The sequence below is a fragment of the Diabrotica virgifera genome, chromosome 1 (assembly GCF_917563875.1).
Source record: "Diabrotica virgifera virgifera chromosome 1, PGI_DIABVI_V3a".
Classification (NCBI taxonomy): Eukaryota; Metazoa; Arthropoda; class Insecta; order Coleoptera; family Chrysomelidae; genus Diabrotica; species Diabrotica virgifera.
Genome location: NC_065443.1, coordinates 50,994,680 through 51,016,546, shown reverse-complemented (window position 1 = coordinate 51,016,546; position 21,867 = coordinate 50,994,680). Strand labels below are relative to the sequence as shown.

Below are 21,867 nucleotides of genomic sequence, written 5' to 3'. Positions count from 1 at the left end.
ATTTTCCTTATTTGATATTCTTAAAGTTGCCACGTTTTAGATCCGTACAGCAGTGTGCTGTTTATCATTGTGTCATATATTCTCAATTTTCTTTGTTTTCCTATTTCAGTATTCCATAATATTCCATTCAGAGATTTATATTTTATACTGACTTACTGTATCTATTTACTAATCGTTGCAGTGCTTTTAGACCGTCTGTAAAAATAGCGGTGTTGTCTGCGAATCTTATGCTGTTCAAGATTTTTGCGTTTATTGATATACCCCGTTCTTCCTCTGATATTGCTTCCTTAAAAATAGCTTTGCTGTACAGATTGAACAACAATGGACAACACGCAACCCTGTCTAACACCTCTTTTGATTTCTATGGTTTCTGTTTCGACATTTTCGATTTTAATCTTTGCTTTTTGATTCCAGTACAAATTGACAATAACCCGTATTTAAATTTAGATATATTGTAATTATAAGTGGGACCAAAAAAAGGAAAAAACATCCATATCATTGATTAGACTTCAGATATGTTGTAATTCTAAGTAGGATCAAAAAAGGAACAACATCCATATCATTGAATAGACGAACATTTGAAAATTTTTACATTTTAACCATAAGGGTGTGCTACGGAGAGCAATGGATTGTATCCTCGCTCCGACCCTTGATCCCTGGTATTTATATTCGTGAATTCTCGCATTTAAAATAATGTATTTATTTTAAATGCGAGAATTCACGAATATAACGAATATAAATACCAGGGAGCAAGGGTCGGAGCGAGGATACAATCCATTGCTCTCCGTAGTGAGCACAACTTAACACTGTCACGCCAAAACTAACTTACCCAGCGGCATACAGTTGGTTGTTTTTAAGGTTTTACTGTCAAAAGAGAAAGTGCAATTAGGCATTCCAAATCACGTGATATAATATGGCTGCTGGATGGCGAAACTGTCATCCATAGGCGTATCCAATGTTTAAACCACTTCATATTTAATTTGCTATCACAATTTCACAAATTTCGCTACACAATTAACAAAAAAACAAAACCAAACAGGATATTCTTTACAAATTTGTCAATATTTAATGCAAACATTAGATACGCCATGACCACCCCCCTAAACTATGTCTATGGCCATGTCAGTTTAAACCAGTGGCGTATCCAATGTTTAAACCACTTCATATTTAATTTGCTATCACAATTTCACAAATTTCGCTACACAATTAACAAAAAAACAAAACCAAACAGGATATTCTTTACAAATTTGTCAATATTTAATGCAAACATTAGATACGCCATGACCACCCCCCTAAACTATGTCTATGGCCATGTCAGTTTAGCCATCCACCGGCCACCACTGACAGTTCATTGGAATCCCTAATTCTAAGCTAATCAATATAATATAATCTGTTTTCAGATAAGTCCCAGCAATCCATGGTTATTCTAGAAGTAATTAAGTCAAAATGTGATCAATTGTTAAAATCTGTACCTGACAATTTTAAGAACAAATTAGTTAGCTTAAAGGACATATTAGAAATTTTGAACAAATCGCCTAAATATCTTGATGATGTTAAACTCATTCTTCATTACATGTCTAATAATAATTTAGTAGACATTACGCATTTAACAAGTAAAAATGAAAACGAGTTAGAAACGACTTTAATCAAATTCACCGATGGTTCAAAAAACAATCGTATTAGTGAACTCGATATTGGAATCTATACTTTAGAACAAAATGAAAAAATAGTCCTTAAAGGTATAGAGGAAATGGAAGATACCATTGAAAAATGCACCCAAGAAGCGAAGATGCACTTAGCTAAAAATCATAGACAAATGGTAAGTAGCAACTAGTTGGAATATAAAATATTATTTTATCATTATACAGGGTGAGTCACAACTATTGGGACATAGACTAGGGTTGGGTTATTTGAACCAAAATTTTACTAAATGTACACCTGGTTCCAAAAAAAACTGATACGACTCTTGAAGCGTATTTTGTAGAAAATTGAGCAGTGTATTTTCAAGGATAAATACTTAATATTTACATACTGTCAATGTCACTGCCAAATCTTAAAATTTGTCAGATAGCTTATTCTGTTCCACGGTTATTAGACTTTATTATTAATCTTTATTATTAATACTTTCTCCGCAACTGAGAGTATCTTATCAACTGTATTGTTTTTAAACAATAGATGATAAAATAAAAATATTGACAGTTCAAAAATGTGAACATTATTGCATTGTGTGTGGCCTAAGTTTGGGCTGAAAACTGAAATGTATTACATTTTTACAAAATTTTTGAATATGTTTAATTACGTAGACCAATTTTGACAGTTGTTTTCAATACAGATTTCAATCCTCTACAAATAGTTTCTAATGTCTTTTGATGTCAAATAATTAGGGAAGCTGGAATTTAACAGTTTAGAATTTTACATTGAGTTAATGCAAAATTGTGACGCATGTCAAAATTCTCAATGTATTTTAATTGTATTCATTTTCTTCGAATCCTGAGAAAACTAATAAATATTTTTGAAAAATTTAAACTCAGAATGAAAGACTACATTATTACCGAGGGCTGAAAGTCCCTGAAAACTTCTATAATATTTATTTTAATAAGTTACAGGGCTGAATTGAATATTAATTTGTTTTGTTGTATAATCCACGTTTACAATAATTATGTGATCTATTTGACGTAAAAACTATCATTTACATAGTTAATATAAAAGTTTAGATAGATTTAAAATAATATAAACATTTAGACCTTAATAATTAGTACAATTTATGAATTAACATAATATGTAATCAGTTGTTTGTTGTTTGTTTATTTGTATGTCATAATAAATATAATGTCAGATCAATCAAATACACTGCTCAACATGATCAAATCTTACTAAGAGTCGTATCAGTTTTTTTAGGAACCGGCTGTACAGCACAGCTTGAGAAGTAGAATTTTGTTCAATTCCATCAGTAACCAGATCAGCATTGATATAATTCTTCCTCTTCATGAGACTTGTCCGTTCTGAGCGTTGGCAATTAACATGGCTATTCTGACTTTGTTTACGGCAGATCTGAATAGGTCGACAGTTGACAATCCTAACCATTGCCACAAGTTTTGGAGCCATAAGTGTCTCCTCCTCCTCCCTGGACCCCTTCTGCTATTTTCCCTTGGAGGATAAGCTGTAGTACTCTATATTTATTGTGCCTTATAACTTGTCCATTATAGTTATTCCTACCAGGCCGCCGAGAGGGGGGGGGATGGGTACAGCCGGTACATTTTACCGGGGCCCGGCGATGTAAGGGGCCCAGCGTCGACCAAACCAAAGATTTTTCCCATTTTTTTGCTCCTCACTTTATGTACATAATGCGTTTAGTTAAGAGACTACAGTAGCGATCAATAGGTAGCAACAAACGCGGTCCAAGATTGCGGCTGTAATTTTGAATATTTTGTCTAGATATTTGGCACATATATTCGTAATATAATAAAGATTGGCGGTACAGAGCCCAATTTGAGAAATAGATTAGTATGTGGAAATTATTCTGCAGTTAAATACAATATTAAAAAACGAGCCTTTACCGCCGTTAAGACGTACAGAAAAATACACTTTCTTCAAATAAACTTTTTTATACCATGCCTAGATTTTGTGTCATTTTGGACCTACTAAACTTTTTTATTTCTAACAAGAAATCGAACATATTATAACTAATAACTAATTAGGCAACATAGAGAAATTGTCACTGTCATTTTGACAAACCTGCATCAGATTTTTTTTCTCTTATCTGTTGTGTTATCTTTATCGATATCTGTTGTGCAGTAGTTTTCATTCATTTTAAGAATTCGTCATTGTTGTTTCATAGGAAAGTAGTGTTTATTTATAGTTAATTTATTATATTTTTGTGTAATAGAACTAAGTTGTTGGCCTATTTGAAAAAATAGATTATTGTTAATTGTGAGTTTTAGTTATATGTATAAGTATATTTTACGTAAAAATATTTCGAATTCTAATGCGAGTAGGTATATAAAGTTAAAGTGACTTTGGCGTTATATGAACTAAATAAAATAAGACGGCTCTTGTTTCGCTTCACAACGAAATGATTATTTATTATTATTATTTCGTGCAAATTCCTATGTTAACATAAAATTTTCACCCATCTTGGTTTATTTTTATAAATATTTCTTTACTAATAACAAAATTGTTTTCTATTACTTCCATTTAGCGCGCCTATGAGTTAATGTCACATTCAAGTTATGTCACAATTCCGAAGCACTGTTGCCAAAGTTTCGCAGACCTTACGAAAAAAGGTATGATACTATCTCCCGAAGTTATATTGATGACGCTCTACTGTATACCTACTCTTAATACTCAGCTTTATTTAATATGACCTTTGACCTTTACCTCTATTTTGAAATACATATAGGACTTAGTATTGAGGCGACTGATAATTTTGAGCCCGACGCAATATTTCGCTGTGAAATATTTAATATTGTCATATATTGTATAATAAGCAACTTAACCAGAAGATTTAATGCGGCAAGTGAAATTAATTCGGTATTTAACATTTTATGGACATTCTGAGATGAAGATAATATTGAGATTGAGATTAAAATTAATATTAAGAATACAAAAAGAAAAAATGATATATTGCGCGAGTTTTATAAAAAAAAAGACGATAGAACGATATACAAGGAGAATATTTGTGAATCTCAACTTTCTCCAATAGATTTACTTAATAAAATTAACATTCCAAATTGGAATCATTATTTTCTAACGTCGTTATAGCGTCAAGAATATTTAGCACATTACCGGTGGTAGTCGAAAAAGGGAAAAATATCCTTTGCTTTTCTTTCTCGCATAAAATATGCTATGAGACCCACAATGAAACAGGATCGGTTAATTTGCCTAGTAACTTTGTGCATTGAGAATGATTTGGTAAAATCATGCGACTTTTCGAAAATTATAGACATCTTTGCCAATCAAAAAACTTGAAAAGATATAAAAATATAATCAAAATTTAATAAGTCATATTTGAAATGTTTCTATCTATGTTTCTTATCGTATTAATTTTATTTCTATAAAAATTGAACAATTTTTTCGCTCTTCACTTTTTGTCGGGGGCCCGCTCTTCACTTCTTACCGGGGCCCGCTCATCTCTCTCGGCGACCCTGATTCCTACCTCTCTCTCCTTACCTATCCAGCGTAGTACCTCCTCGTTAGTCACGTGCTCGATCCAGGATAATATCTGCTTACTGCCAAAACCAACTAACTCCACTTTTTAAAGTTTTGAGAAACCTACCTTTAAAACTTTAATTTAAAATGAAAAATCGTCTGAATTTAAAAAATTATTCAAGAACTGAAAAATATTTTGCATTTATTATTCAAAAATATATTTCATTTTTTAAATTCAGACGATGTTTCATTTTAAATTAAAGTTTAAAAGGTAGATGTCTCAAAATTTAAAAAGTGGAGTTAGTTGGTTTTGGCAGTAAGCTGACGAATATACGTAATATACATCGGTAAGCCCACAGTTCGATTTCTTTCACAAAGAAAGCCTTTACTTTCTTCATTAATGTAGCGATCATTGTCCACCCCTCCATTCCATATAACAAAACCGGAAATAAAGTACATTTGAGAGGTAGGATGAGGCTGTTAGAGGTGAAAATTTGCTTCATGCTAGTGAACGACGCTTTTGCTTTTTCTATTTTTATATGTATTTTCTTCACTTTATCCCAATTGGAATTAACTGTTATTCCTAAGTAAGTATACTAATCCACGTATTCAATTCTTTGAGTGTCTAATATCAGTTGTCTTGCTCGTTGTTGGGTTTTGCTTACTAGCATCCATTTGGTCTTTGTGATGTTCAGTTTGAACGCATATTGTGCACTTGTTCTTTGTATCCTACTCATCAGGCAACTCAGCTCCTCCATGCTACTAGCGATCGCAGTGTCATCAGCATAACGTCATTGTTATAATTATTGTACTCGATAATTTCTTTAGAAATAAATAGAAATTTGAATTACAGTACTGTTTTCTTTTAGGCTAAAAGTTGTTTACGGAAAAAACATGGACTAGAAAAATCTCTAGAAAAGAAAGCCAATGCCTTACACAATATCCAAACTCTACTGCATCAGATGCACGAAACTCATAGCAATGCTCATGTTTGGGAGTCTTATAAAAACGTACTATCAGCCTTTAATTATACTTTCAAAGAAACTGGACTGTCGGAAGATGCTATAGATGATACTATGATCAAATTAGGAGAGGTAAGTTTTTTCGAAATATGTAATAAAAAACTTGATAATTATTTAATATTATTTCATATTGGACCTATAGCAAAATAAGGGTGGATTACCCTTGGTATGGAGTTGGTTATCAGAGTTACACTTAAATACTCATATCTACTTTATTCGGTGACTAAATACAATAAGATGTACTCAGCTGATAAAGATATCTAACTCGATTAGACTTAATAATAATTAATCATCGCGTGTTATTTATATATTATGCATTTTATACATGCGTGTTTTTGTTTATATATTTTCGATATCAGTTTGTAAATACATTATCATAATATGCTTTATGCTGAATTGGCAGAATTCACTGTGTCACCTAAAATGCGTGTGACCCAGATCTCCTTACCTTGCGGTATGTTATTATTATGTAATCAAAACATTGGTTTATTAAAAAATATAAATCTCTTAATCTTTTCAATTAATTTTTTTCGAAGAAAGGATTTTTAGAAATTTCTGAATACTGATCTAAATCCCGTTACAGAACACAGCCAACATGATACTATTGATTATATTGATGTTGCAGATGTATATTTTATCATTATAGGTGTTAGATTCATGTACTTACGATTCTTCGCCAACATTTCATTTATACATTTTTATTGATTTTTTTACTTCCAGTTCCTACTTCAGTTATATCCTCTTAGCTTTTTCATGGCACGCCTTTTCTTTTGTCTATTCTTTTAGCTTCCACCAGTTTCTTCAGAAAAACTTATTTTCATCCATCCTTACGATGTTCTGAAACTGCTTTCTTGTAGCATGTTTAACATAGATATTTTTATATGGGATTAAATCATACAAATTGATTGTATGGAAATTCTTCTTGACTTCTAAATCAACTGTCAAATTGGTATTTCCTCCTACCGCCTACCGCATAATCATAAACATTTACAGGTTAAGATCATTCCCATTTTAGTCTTTATCTCTTCCTATTTTCCTAGAGTAATTTTATTTAGTACATAATATAAAACATTTGCTTTCTTTTTCCTATTAGCCCGATCAGGGAACACAAAATTTTACGAAAACCTCCAAAAAATAAAGGAAGGATGAAAATTTGGGAATAGGTAGTTGAAATTGTCTATTATTATATAAGAAAAAGTTTACAATTCTACATCCCCTCCATTTTACAAAAATTGGGAAATACGGGGTGAAAAATATTTTCTCGTGAGTGAAAAAATATACGTTCAAAATAGGCCCGGAATTGGATAAAATGACTAATTCTAAGCAACTTTTGTTCTATAGAGTTTTTTCACAAGTCAATACTTTTCGAGTTATTTGCGAGTGAATATGTTCATTTTTAACAAAAAAAAAAACATGTTTATGGACGGTTTTTCGCAGATAACTCAAAAAGTAACTACTCTAGCTAAAAAAATATTCTTAGTAAAAATATAGCTTATAAAAAACTGAAAAAAATGGTGTACGCGTGAGGTCTGCAGACCCAGTATAAGCAGAGTTGTAGCTAATGAAAAGTAGGTTCTTCTTCGTCAAATTCCAAATCGAATATTTCAATGTGAAATAACCAAAAAAACAGAGCACTTTTCGGGGAAAATTCATTACAACTTTTTTAAAGTGTTTAAAAAAAGGTTTATTTTGTTTTTTAAAAAAATTTCTAATATTAAAAATAAGTGAGTTACGCTCAAAATATTGTTGGTCCCTTTTATTTTTGGTACAAAAATCGCGAAAATCACCCCCTAATTAGCTTCCCAAATAAAATTAATCGTAACCGCTTCACAAGTTATTTTACTTATGTATTGTTTATATTATCTATAAGTTTCATTGGTTCAGAGTGCTCAGTTTTGAGAAAAATTGGGTTTAAAATAAAACATTTTTTTTTAATTGAAAAAAAAAATGGAATTGTTGACGGAACTAACTTAAAAATTATTAGTAATACCAAAAATCTTAAAGAGTAATAAAATGTACGTTTTGTAATCAAACAAATGAAATAGAGAATGTGGAAAAATCCCCTTACGAATAATTCACACATCCACCATTTCGGGCTGGGAAAAATTTTTTGAATAGAATCAAAGATCCAAACACCAGTTCTTAGAAATGTGTTTCGCCCTCTTCAACCTCTCTGGGCTCATCGGTAAAGATGAGAAGTTGAATATCTTTAGACACATTCCAATCAAAAAACAACATTCGAGTCCTAGACATAGCAGGAGTGTAAATCTACGCCCAACCTGAAAATGACAGTCTCAAGTTTTAATTCCCTAATTACTTTAGAGTAAGTAAGATAATGTTTATGAAAAAACAAAAGATGTAGATCTTTGAAACACACTCAGTGATCAAAAGATCCACAGGTACTGGTTTAACGACCACTCGTACGAAATCAAACAAATGAAATAGAGAATGTGGAAAAATCCCCTTACAAATAATTCACACATCCACCATTTCGGGCTGTGTGTATCTGTATATACTGTGTATATCCACAGTACCTGTGGATCTTTTGATCACTGAGTGTGTTTCAAAGATCTACATATTTTGTTTTTCATGTACGTTTTGTTTTTCTGAATATTTTTTCTTTTTTATTTTCTTGATATACTAAAATTGATTATGGCTGTTCAAAATTTGCCTAAACTCGTGATTATTTACTCGTTCAAGCCATTTTAACTACAGCTTTTTCAAAAATAAGCACTTTGAACCGATGAAACTTACAGATCATATAAATAATACATAAGCAAAGTAAGGTAATGATAAAATTTATTTGTGATGCTAATTAGGGGGTGATTTTCGCGATTTTTTTACCAAAAAATAAAGGGACCAACAATATTTTGAGCGTAACTCACTTACTCTTAATGTTACAAGTTTTTTTTTAAACACTTTAAAAAAGTTGAAATGAATTTCCCCGAAAAGTGCTCCGTTTTTGGGTTATTTCACATTGAAATATTCGATTTGGAATTTTATGAAGAACAACTTACTTTTCATTAGCTACAACTCTGCTTCTACTGGGTCTACAGACCTCAAGCATACACCATTTTTTTCAGTTTTTTATAAGCTATATTTTTGCTAAAAATATTTTTTTCGCTGAAATACTTACTTTTTGAGTTATCTCCGAAAAACCGTCCAAAAACATGATTTTTTCTGTTAAAAATAAACATATTCACTTGCAAATAACTCGAAAAGTATTGACTTAGGGAAAAAACTCTATAGAACAAAAGTTGCTTAGAATTAGTCATTTTATCCAATTCCGGACTTATTTTGAATGAATATTTTTCACCTTCGAGAGGGGGGTATTCCGCTCTATTTTTGAAAAATGGAGGGGATGTAGAATTGTAAACTTTTTCTGATATAATAATAGACAATTTCAACTACCTATTCCCAAATTTTCATCCTTCCTTTATTTTTTTTTTGGGTCAGATTGTTCTTTGATCGGGCTATATTATTATTTCCTTTATCCACGTTAAAAATCTGTATTTGTTTTTGAATCCACTTCTTCTTTTGGCATCATAACCGTGGATGGGTCTTTGCCTGTCTGACTACGTCAGACAGTTGTTGGTGATACAATTTTTTGTTATATGCGTGTCCGCGAAGATTATAACTCCCAAAATATTTATAACGAAAAGATTTAGTTCATAATTTAGTGTGACCAACTCCAATTCAGTCGAATCCGGGACAATGCTGAAAAAAAATACCTAAAGTCCGGGACTTTTGAATGCAAATCGGGCCATTTGTTATTTTTTTAAATATAGGACTCTAATATCATCATTTTATTGGTTATTTAACATTTTTATGTTGACAATGATATTTTTGATGGGATTAAGCCACAATTGGTTATAATGATAATTATATTTTTGTTAGTTTTTGACGTTTCGACTTCCAATCCAGAAACCATTCTCAAAAAAGGAGAAAACATAGAAAATCAACTGATGTTGGATTTTCATCTTATCTTAATTTAAGTATCACACTTCACGTCACTCTTAGAGTTACTTTTTTTTCAAAAAAGGAAATTCTTCTTCCAATATTTTATTGAAAGTGCAATATCGTTTACTTTCTTATGTTGGTTCCATATTCATATTAACAATAATAATATATTGGAATGAAAAAGTCAGGTCAAAAACAATAATTCCGAGATGGTCACTAATCGATTTTCGGATTCAAAGTGATTACTGTACAATAAAATACTGTACAGTAAAATTGTACTGACAATAAAATAAATGTTTAGATAAAAAAATCATATTGCAACGCAGCAGATTTGAATTTGGCTCAAAGCATGCAACGGTTTGGAAATTAATCATATTTCGCGAACGAACTCAAGAGGTTTATCTACTTAAAGTGGTTGACAAAACCGAAAAAAAGATGCATCAGCAATCATTACATTACATCGTTCGATGCGGCATGCGTGCCTAGGCATGATTCATTGTGACATGAATTATTATTGTTTTATGTAATTTACTTCGTAATTCGGGCCATGTCCCGGATTTTTCGGGCTAGTTGGTCACACTATTCATAATAGATGCCGACGAAAACAGTTGTTTCCCTTTCTGTTTCTGTTTCTGCCGACTAAAACAATTATTTGTGAGAACTTTTTAGTAATTATAATTTTCGTGAACCCACAAACAGAAATGATCTTTTTGCTGATACTCCTCAAAAAATAAATTTTTTCGCTAACACTTTATTAGGGATTATAATGTTCACAATTATATAATCGAAAATAATATTTTTCGCGGCTTTCATTGAAAGTTCTATTCTTAACGGCATTTTTCGGAGTTATACTTTTCGTAGGCGGCGGCGTTATATTCATGGTTTTCAGGTCGTTTTCCACGTCATTCAACCATCTCGTCCTGTGCCTTCAGACCGGCTTCCACTGTAACAACTTCTTTGTCGTTTTTGTGTTTTCTTGTCGTTGAACATGTCCCAGCCACGAGAGTCTTTGACTTTTCACAAATCCACACTTTGAATCCACTACTAATAATTATTAGATCATCTGCATACAAAAAGTGGTATATTTTGGCCGATCTTTTATATCGTTGCTTGGATGGTGTTCTTAGTGTTTTTGATTATTATGTCCATTGAAATAATGAATAGTAATTGATCCAGATTATCTCTTTTGTTTGACTTCTGATTCTGGTCTAATGGTCAGAAGATGTTGCTAGGAGCTCTGCGAGCAAGTCAAGATCCACAAAGGATTGCCGATCCAATAATCATGATGATGTTTCCCCGTACTTCCCATTTTTATGGACATTTCCATATGATACCTCGAATGAGCATCTCAAAGATAGCTTTCACATAATAATATTGTAGATATCATGATTCCCCTTTTCTGGTTTCTAGTTTTCTTTTTTTACTGGCTTGCATTTCTTTGCTTATTGGCTCTACATGCAGCTTGTTCGATTTTCATTTTATTTTAAGTCTATTATGTCACTAAACATTTTAATCAGCATTCTTATAAACGTATTAAATTCTGTCTTTGAAATGCACACTGTAACATGATGAGACACTATTTTCTGGGTTTATAGGCTGTGATCTGGAATTATTCTTTCTTGTACTCTTTGAATATGATATCAAACAACTTTCAATACATTTTTGTCTTCTAGGTGTTGGATAAAAACGAGGATATACAATCTGCTCTATCAAGACCCACTCACGAATTTGACGAAGCAGAACTAGAAGAAGAATTAGCAGATTTACTAAAAGAAGATGAATCTGAAGGCGGTCCTCCAGATGGTGGTGTGAACACTAGCGATTTAGAGAATCAATTAGCCAATTTAAATATTAGTTTACCAGAAATTCCTGAAGATAGTCCAAATGTCTCAAGAGAAATTGACTCGAGTAATCAGCAAATTCAATGAAATTATAACGCGGAATGATTTACACAAAAAAGTTTATGGTGGAAAATGAATCATGGCAGCTGGAATTTGACATAATATCCTTCGACGATTTTAGAAGTGACTGACTTTTATCGGTACTATAAGAGATTTGTGCTTTTTTTATTGAAACTTTTCTTTTATTAATTGCCATTACAGTGTTGACATAAGAGATTCAGGCTATTTTTTATTTTTCATATTTGAGAGTATTTTTTAATCCTCCATATATTTGAGAGTAAGCTTTTACAGAGAGATTTGTGATAAGACACTGTTGTCTGGGTTCATTCGCTATTATATGGATGGAGTGGATATACAAAAACCCTTAAACGCACTTTTTTGATCATATCTAATCATTCAAGTTTAACTAAAAAAAGAGATTTAAAAAAATAATTTCTTTTGGAAATGAAATGGCAGTGAAGTTAATTTTCCTGTTAATATTTTCATAATAGCATTTTGTTATGTTGCTGTGTGTTGAAATTGTTGTTATATAAAATTATCAAAATACAAGTAAAAATAGTTCTCATTCATTTCATAGATTACCTGGTCGTGGTTATCTGATAGAACAGCATCAGAAATATATGGTTTTCGCAAAAGAAATATGCGTATAATAATGCAACATGCCACTATATGCTGCAATATCATATGCATAAAATACCGCAACATACAGGGTGATTGATTAGTGGGGTAAAGCTAAATAGATCCGCTACAGTAATAGATAGCAATAAAAGTTAATAAAAAAAATTGTAGCCAACTTTGAGCTTCACATTTTAAAATTAATTAAAATGTTACAGGGTGTTCGATAACATAGTGGCAGGCCAAACTTATGTTTTTTTAATGGAACACCCTGTATTTTATTTTATATTCGAAATCTTCTTAACTTCTCCATTACAAAAATATAAAGGTTTGTTATGTTATACAGGGTCTTTACAAAGTTATATCCAATTTTATATGAAAATCGTAACAAGTTCAACTCCCTATATAAATAAAAATGGATGCCATATTTTTTTATTTATTGTCAAAATTTTCAAAAATGATTGATATTGCTAATTTTCTTTATATCGAATACAGGGTGAGTCAAAACGCAAGTACATTATTTCTCAGTAATTTTAAATGGAACACCCTGTATTTTATATCACTATCGAAAAGTACCATTACCGTACTTTAATTGTTATGTAACATTCCCTGTTATATATAAGGGAAATATCATAAAGGACATCGCACACATCTTATGGAAAATATAATGTCACTCAAATTCAATAAAATTTATACCAATAGATTCGTTTTAAATTAACGATCAAATCTTATCATTGCGCCAACTCTCTATTTTCAAAAATAAGAGCAGAAATTGATATAAATAAATCTGAAATCAAATGGGTAGGTACATAAGTTAGAGAGAGAAAAAATATTTTAAAATACCCAGATTTTCGGTACTCCATAAATCAGCGGATTAGTTTCACTAATCCGCTTAGGCCCAGCGGGATTTAAGCTGTTATGAATAGCACTCAGAGCAATAATGATTGTAAACTAACATTTTATGGACTCCAAAAATGTGATTTCGATAAACTTTAATTGCAATTTGCGCCGTAATTAATCATAATTAAGAGTTGGCGCAATGATAAGAATTGATCGTTATATTAAAACGAATCTAATCGTATAAATTTTATTGAATTTGAGTGACATTATATTTTCCATAAGATGTGTGCGATGTCCTTTATTAGTTTTCGAGATATTTTCATTTTCCAGAGCAAATTATTAATTAGGGGTCTAAATATTTCCAAATTTTAAGTAAGCCATGACTGAAATGTAGGGTGGCCATACGTCCCGGTTTGGCCGGGACAGTCCCGGTTTTGACCGCTTTTGAGGGCGTCCCGTCGGTTTCAGAAAATTCCCTAAAATGTCCCGGTTTCACGCAAAAATAAAAAAATGTATATTTTTACTAACAAAGATAATAATTTATTAATAGTTTCATCGCAATTCATAAAAGCTTAAAAAAAACTAGTAGTTTTAAAAAGTGCATGAAAATGTATCGTGTATGTGCTACTTAATGCGTGTTTTGTTGCATCGGCTGTACTTCGCGATGAACGAGAAGCTTTTCTTGTTGACTGTACACTGTACCGTCATGCGTCAGGTGCGCCTACCGACATGAACATTCGACAGAAGTGCAAAATTCTCTACCTAAAGGTCTAGTCGCCAGTGCGTGCATGAGTTTAGTGCCAGTTGTATTGTGTCTCTCTTTCGGTGAATACGGTCGCATGGCTGCTCAGTTTTAGCGTACTTGTGAAAGTGTCATCATTAATATTAATTGCTGTTTGTGTTGCGAATAATGTCACTCTCAAAAAAACAAAAACCGTTATGTGTTTTCAATAACTGTCTTTCCAAACTCATTAAAAAGGTTTATGAGCCAAAATATTCATCTGGAAAGACAAAAAGTGAGGCAATCGTATGTAATGTCTTGGCTCCATTATCCATTAACGAAGTGGACGAAGAATTGAGTACGTGTGGGTCTATTTCTCTCAGCATAGACGCATCAAACAAAAAGGCAGAAAAATGTTTTCCTGTACTTGTTCGTTATTTTTTGCCGTTATCCGGACTCCACGTTAAAATGATTTCATTTTCTTCGCTTCCAAACGAACAATCTGATACCCAGAGCAAAATGCTTGAGGAACTAATAAAAAACAAAAACCTTAAGGAAAAATTAGTAGCTATGTGTGCTGACAACACTAATACAAATTTTGGTGGGGCCGCTAGAAAAGGGAAAAATAATTTGTGGCGACATCTTCAACATAGTTTAGGGAAAGAAATAATCGGAGAAGGATGTGGTGCCCACATAGTCCACAACTGCATTCAAACATCCGTAGATTGTCTGCCGTTTGATATTGAATGTTTCGCAGTTAAAGTATATAAATACTTCCACATTTATACTGTCAGAACTGAAGAACTGAAAGAATTTTGTGATTTCGCCGGGGTGGAATATTCAAAGTTATTAGAGCACGGAAACACTCGTTTTCTGTCTCTTGGCCCAGCTATTACACGGATTCTGAAGATATTTGAAGGCCTGAAGTCCTACTTTCTTTCTCAGGATAAATGCCCTTACTTTCTAAGCCAACTTTTTGAAAATCCATGTTTTAAGCCATGGCTGATGTTTGCGACATCCCAGATTTCAACTTTTGAAGACACAGTTTTGAAGATAGAGAAAGACAATATCTCCGCTACTGAAGTTGCTTGGCGCATAAACTCGCTCAAAAGTGTGTTGAAATCTAGAGCGGAAGAGGGATTTATTCCTACTAATATAAGAACACTTATATTAAACTTACAGGAAGAAGGACAACTAAATGTCCAGGACTTTTTAGAAACAGTGAAAAAGTTTTACAAAACTTGTGTTGACTATTTAGAAAAATGGGAACTGAGCTTCGGAGGCGTACATAACTTGCAGTGGATTTTGCTACAAACAGTTCCGTCATGGAGTGATATCCAGACCAGCCTACCTAATTTTAATGTCACACAGATCAAGAAAATATCTGAGGATGAAGAAGAAGAAACCAAACTCTTTGACCAGTGGCAGTGTGTAAAGGAGATTGTGTCTGAAAACTTAACGGAATGAAACGGAGTGGACAAAACTAAAGTAAAAACTCCTGTTGAAGAGCGATGGAAGCAAATATTCGCAAGGCTTTATAGTAAGGATATTGCATACGATACTATTTTGAAAGTGGTCGAATTTGCTATGTGTTTGCCAGGAACTAGTGCTCCCGTAGAAAGAGTATTTTCCATCATGAACAACTTGTGGTCAAATGAGAAATCACGACTTCATATAACAACAATGAGTTCAATGTTGATGGTTCGAGTGAACTTTAAATACACCTGCGACCAATTTTACGAGATGCTCTTGAAAAACAAAGACGCATTGAGAAAAATAAGTAGTTCCCAAAAATACTTTTGGTATGAAGAAGAATCTGATGAACAGGCAGGACCCTCAAACTAAAAATAAGTTTAAAGTGGAAGTGGGCCATTTTTTGTTAGTGTAAGAAGAAACACGAATTTGCTATGATTTATGAGTTTTTAACCTTGTAGGTAATAAATAAGAAGAAACATAATGTTAGTTTTGTTTCACAAACCAACCCATTTCCATGGATTAACTTCACCGGGGACCCCCCCCCCCCGGTAACTACGATGTCCCGGTCTGAGCCAAACCATTTATGGCCACCCTACTGAAATGTCTAAAACTGACAATTTACGATTACTTATTATCAATCCGGTAATCAATGTAACAATGTAGCAAATAAAGAAAGAAAAATAATTTATTAGTAATAAATTTTACAAAAAAAAAACACAACCACAACATATATTTTTGAAACAATTAACTACTTTTGTATGTAAATGTAACAAATAAAGAACGAACCTTAATTTATCAGCAAAAAATTTTACAAAAAAAACACAAAATACATTTTTGAAAAAATTAAAAGCTAGTTTTAATAAAATATTTTAAATATTTAATTACATAAGGTGTTCAAAATGACCTCGGTAACACATTTATGCATGTCTACAAACGGTCATTTAATGAGCTACTTACACTACGAAGCATTTGTAAATTAATATGTACTTCGAAATACATTTCGTATTATATTTTTCATCTCATCCCTTGTTGTTGGTAGCATTTTATAACCTTCATTCTTAACGTAACCCCAAAAAAACCAATCCAGTTTATTACATTCTGGTGATCTGGGTGGCCACGCTATTGGTCCATTGAAAAATGAAAATACATATCTCGAAAACTAATAAATTTAGACTTATGGAATGTTGTATACAAATTAAAGTACGTTAATGGTACTTTTCAATAGTGATATAAAATACAGGGTGTTCCATTTAAAATTACTGAGAAAATAATGTACTAGCGATTTGACTCACCCTTATTCGATATAAAGAAAATTAGCAATATCAATCATTAAAAATGTTGACAATAAATAAAAAAATTGGCATCAATAAACCATTGTCGTTGTGTTTATTTTTATTTATACAGGGCGTTGAACTTACGATTTTCATAGAAAATTGGTTATAACTTTGTACGTACCCTGTATAACATAACAAACCTTTATATTTTTGTGATGGGACAGTTAAGGAGAAAATAAAAACGGGGTGTTCCATTTAAAAAACAAGTTTAGTCTGCCACTAGGTTATCGAACACAATGTAACATTCTAACTAATTTTGTAATATGAATCTCAGAGTTGTCTAACATTTTTGTTATTAACTTTTATTGCTATCTATTACTATAGCGGATCTATTGAGCTTTACCCCACTAATCAATCGCCCTGTATATGATGATGTTTTACAGCAAGCTCCAGTATACAGTGATGAGCACGCTAATAACCGCCAAAATAACGCAAAAGATGGAAAACATAATAAATTGTGAAATAAAATGAAATGGAACTAGTAGAGGTAGAAATTATCGATATAAACGTATAAATTAACATTACATTACATACTTTACCACCTTTAGAATCTATGATAGGAGTATTTTATAAAATTCTCCTGTCACAGTGACAGTTGTCATACCCACCGATATGTCTAAAGGTGGGAAACTATGTAATGTTATGTTAATATACAGTGATGAGCGCGCTAATAACCGGAAAAATAACGCAAAAGATGGAAAACATATTAAAGTGTGAGATAAAAAGAAATGAAACTAGTGGAGGTGGGAGATTTAGCGATAAAAACCTATACACTTGCATTCTATTTATTGTTTCCCACCTTTAGACGCATCAGAGGAGTATGTCAACTAAAACTGTCACTGTAACAGTTGCCAAACTCGACCGATACGTCTAAAGGTGGGAAACAATAAGTAGAATGTGAATGTATGTTTTTATCGCTAAATCTCCCACCTCCACTAGTTTCATTTATTTTTATTTCACAACTTAATGTGTTTTCCATCTTTTGCGTTATTATGCCGGTTATTAGTGCACGCACCACTCTATACGTTTATATCGATAATTTGCCCATCTACTAGTTTTATCTCTTTTTACTTTACAATGTATTTATTATGTTTTTCATCTTTTGCGTTATTTTGCCAGTTATTAGCGCGCACATCACTGTATTAAAATACATAAAATGAAATTATAGTTAAATAATACTGTCTCGACATCACCAGAGACTTACTGCACAGGCACGTTGTTATCTATTTTTATATTCTACACCAATAACGAAATTTTTATTTTATTTCAATTTTTCGATTCTCCAGTACTTCATCGTACATCATATAGGTACTCTTATTAGTCTGGACTGATTATCGGAGAATAGGCCATTTTTGGGAAAAGTTATTTACCAGCAATTTTATTGCTGGAATCGAAGCTTATGATTATATATATTAATAATATAGGTATGCAAAGTCCGCAGATAGTGTGCTACTTTTTTTATTAACAAAATGGCGCCTACAAAACGTGTTTTTTTTTTTAATTTTTGCTCCATAACTCCGAACATTTTAACTTTACACCAAAAACACTCCAATAAAAATTCACCGAAATTAAATTCTGCATAAAGAAATGTTTTTCCCGATCTGCTCCGACGAAAATTTTCCTCGGAAAATGCTGGTTTTCCCAACAAAATCTTTAAATTTCAAATAAAGTTTTAGACAAGTAATTATTTACCAATAATTAAATAACTCGGTGACATAAAAGCTTTCTTGGTTTAGATTATAATTCCAGAAGCCGGTGAAAATTAAACGAATATTTTAGCAACAATTCAATTGTTAATTAATAATTTACGGTCGCAATAATAACCAAAATAATTATGATACACTGATCAAACTTTGAAATCTTATAAAGATGAGATGCCTATTTAATATTTTGTCGACAAAAGATAAATTTTTAATTTTTTTAAATAATCTTTAGATGTTAAAAAAATAGTTATAAACAAATTAAAGCGTCTCAGAAAGTTTTTATTATATTCTAATTCTAATAGGTAAAATGCGTATTTCAAAAATCTTGAAAATGAATGATTTAAAACTTTTTTGCAACCATTTGCAAAAAAGTTATGAAACAGCAAAGTAAACATACGATTACTACGTTGTTTATAATTTTTTTAATTCTTTCAAAGCGTAAAAGTGATTTTAAAGTACAAGCTAATTACTTACAAAAAATATCGATTATTAGTTTAATGGTTATATTTTAATTAAAGATTATAAATATTTTTTTTGTAATTTACACGCGCGAAAGTAGACTAATAGAGTACCGTAGCTAAATTTTCACTCGAAGCGACGACCGCCGCGCGACGTAGAGTAGTATTTGTATGCTGCGTGTCAATCGCTTCGAGTGAACATTTTAGCTTAGGCTCTGTATCAAGCCTACTTTCGTGCTAAAAATTACAAAAAAAAAAACATTTTTAATCTTTGATTAAAATATAACCATTGAACTAATGTTTGATATTTTTTGAGAGTAATTAGTTTGTACCATAAACTCACTTTTAAGCTTTGAAACAATTAAAACAAATTTTAAACAACGGAGTAATCGTATGTTTACTTTGCCGTTTCATAACTTTTTGCAAATGGTTGGAAAAAAAATTTAAAGCATTCGTTTTCAAGACCTTTAAAATACGCATTTTAAGTATTTTTTAAAAATATAATATAATAAAACAATTTCTGAGAAATGTTAATTTGTTTATAACTATTTTTTTAAACATTTAAAGATTATGCAAAAAAATGAAAAATTTATATTTTGTCGAGAAAATATTAAATAGGCATCACATCTTTATAATATTTCCAAGTTTGATCAATGTCTCATGATTATTTTGGTTGTTATTGCGACTGTAAATTGTTAATTAACAATTGAATTGTTGCTAAAATATTCGTTTAATTTTCACCGGCTTCTGCAGTTATAATCTATACCAAGAAAGCTTTTATTTCACCAAGTTATTTAATTATTAATAAATAATTACTTGCCCAAAAAAATTATTTGAAAATTCGAGATTTTGTTGGAAAAACCCACATTTTCCGAGGAAAATTGTCGTCGGAGCTAATCGGGAAAAACATACCTCTATGTAGAATTAAATTGGGGTGAATTTTTATTTGAGTGTTTTTGGCGTAAAGTTAAAATCTTCGGAGTTATAGACCAATAATTGAAAAAAACACGATTTGGGGGCTCAATTTTGTTAATAAAAAAAGTAGCACACTATCTGCGGACTTTGCATACCTATATTATTAATATATAGGATCATAATATTCGATTCCAGCAATAAAATTGCCGGTAAATAACCTTTCTTTGTACTTTACTAATTAGACCAGCGTATTATAACTCTTTTTTCAAAATTTAAAGATATGCAAAAAAACGAAAAATTTATATTTTGTCGATAAAATATTAAATAAGCATCTCATCTTTATAAGTTTGATCAATGTATTCTTTTTCTCATGATCTTTCAGTGCGTCACAGTTTTTCGATTTCTTTCTAACGCATTAAATTGTATGCGACAGAAAAAAAGGCACGTCGGTGATTACTTTGGTAATTATTCTAGTTCGGTGATTATTCTAGTTGTCGATAGAGGGCGCCATAATAAAAAAATAATTTTTTTTAATAATATTACAAATATAATCTGTATAATTTATAAGACTATACAAATCAAAGAAAATACCATTTTATAAATGCAAGAAACACATTTGATTCGTTTTTATTCCAAATTGAAAATAAAATGTGACAACTGTCAGATTTAACTAAAATGTCATGTTAGAATAAATGTCATAAATGTGTATTATCACGGACTTGCCCTTTTTCCTATCATTTGTTACGCACTGAAAAATGCTCATGAAAAGGACAATATCATGATTATTTTGGTTATTATTGCGATCGTAAATTGTTAATTAACAATTGAATTGTTGCTAAAATATTCGTTTAATTTTCACCGGCTTCTGGAATTACAATCTATACCAAGAAAGCTTTAATGTCACTAAGTTATTTAATTATTGATTAATAATTACTTACCTAAAACTTTTTTTGAAAATTAGAGATTTTGTTGGGAAAATGCGCATTTTCCGAGGAAAATTTTCGTCGGAGCAAATCGGGAAAAACATATCTCTATGCTGAATTTAATTGCGGTGAATTTTTATTTGGGTGTTTTTGATGTAAAGTTAAAATCTTCGGAGTTATAGAGCAATAATTGAAAAAAAAATACGATTTGTCGGCGCCATTTTGTTTATAAAAAAAGTAGCACACTATCTGCAGACTTTGCATACCTACATTATTAATATATACAATCATAAGCTTCGATTCCAGCAATAAAATTGCTGGTAAATATCTTTCCATGAATTTTGCTAATTAGCCCAGAGTATATTTCATAACGATAAACTCATTGTGGTTAATTAAATTATTTTTACCTGTGCCTTAAAAGATTTGTTTTTTATTGAATTTTCAGCCATGTATGTGTAGGCTTGACAGAGTTCTTTCAGTTTTTTCTGCCCCTAGTCATTCGCCATATTTGGTAGAGTCTTCCCCGCATTTTGCGTCAATTCTTCCGCCTCTTTCAATGTTGCCTTTGTGGTATAGTTATTCATGTTTTCTGATTTCTCTGTTCGTCTTTGTTGGAGTTTCAGGCATTATTTGTTTCAGTCGTATTTGTTTTCAGTTCGTCTTTGGAGTTTCAGGCAGTATTTGTTGTAATTATTAAAACTAAATTATTTCCTCTATTATTATTTCTATATATATTTTTTTGATCATTAATAATTGTTATTATACTTTTGAAATAAATTTTTTTAATTTTAAAGTGTTCATTTTTTTATTTATACAAATGTACTCGCATCAAACAGTAGCGGGGGGACATG

At 31.4% G+C, this 21,867-nt stretch overlaps 1 protein-coding gene across 1 annotated transcript in view; it reads left to right on the top strand.

Annotated features, from left to right (window-relative positions):
* The window catches only part of LOC114325542 (charged multivesicular body protein 7), a 39,306-nt gene extending 17,497 nt beyond the window's left edge, over nt 1-21,809 (top strand). Inside the window, exons 3-6 of the mRNA XM_050656240.1 lie at nt 1,401-1,819; nt 6,018-6,242; nt 11,804-19,338; nt 19,565-21,809. Of these exons, the coding sequence (XP_050512197.1) occupies nt 1,401-1,819; nt 6,018-6,242; nt 11,804-12,058 (899 nt within the window). The 3' untranslated portion in view covers nt 12,059-19,338; nt 19,565-21,809. The remainder of the gene's footprint in view (nt 1-1,400; nt 1,820-6,017; nt 6,243-11,803; nt 19,339-19,564) is intronic.
* The last annotated feature ends 58 nt before the right edge of the window (nt 21,810-21,867 follow it).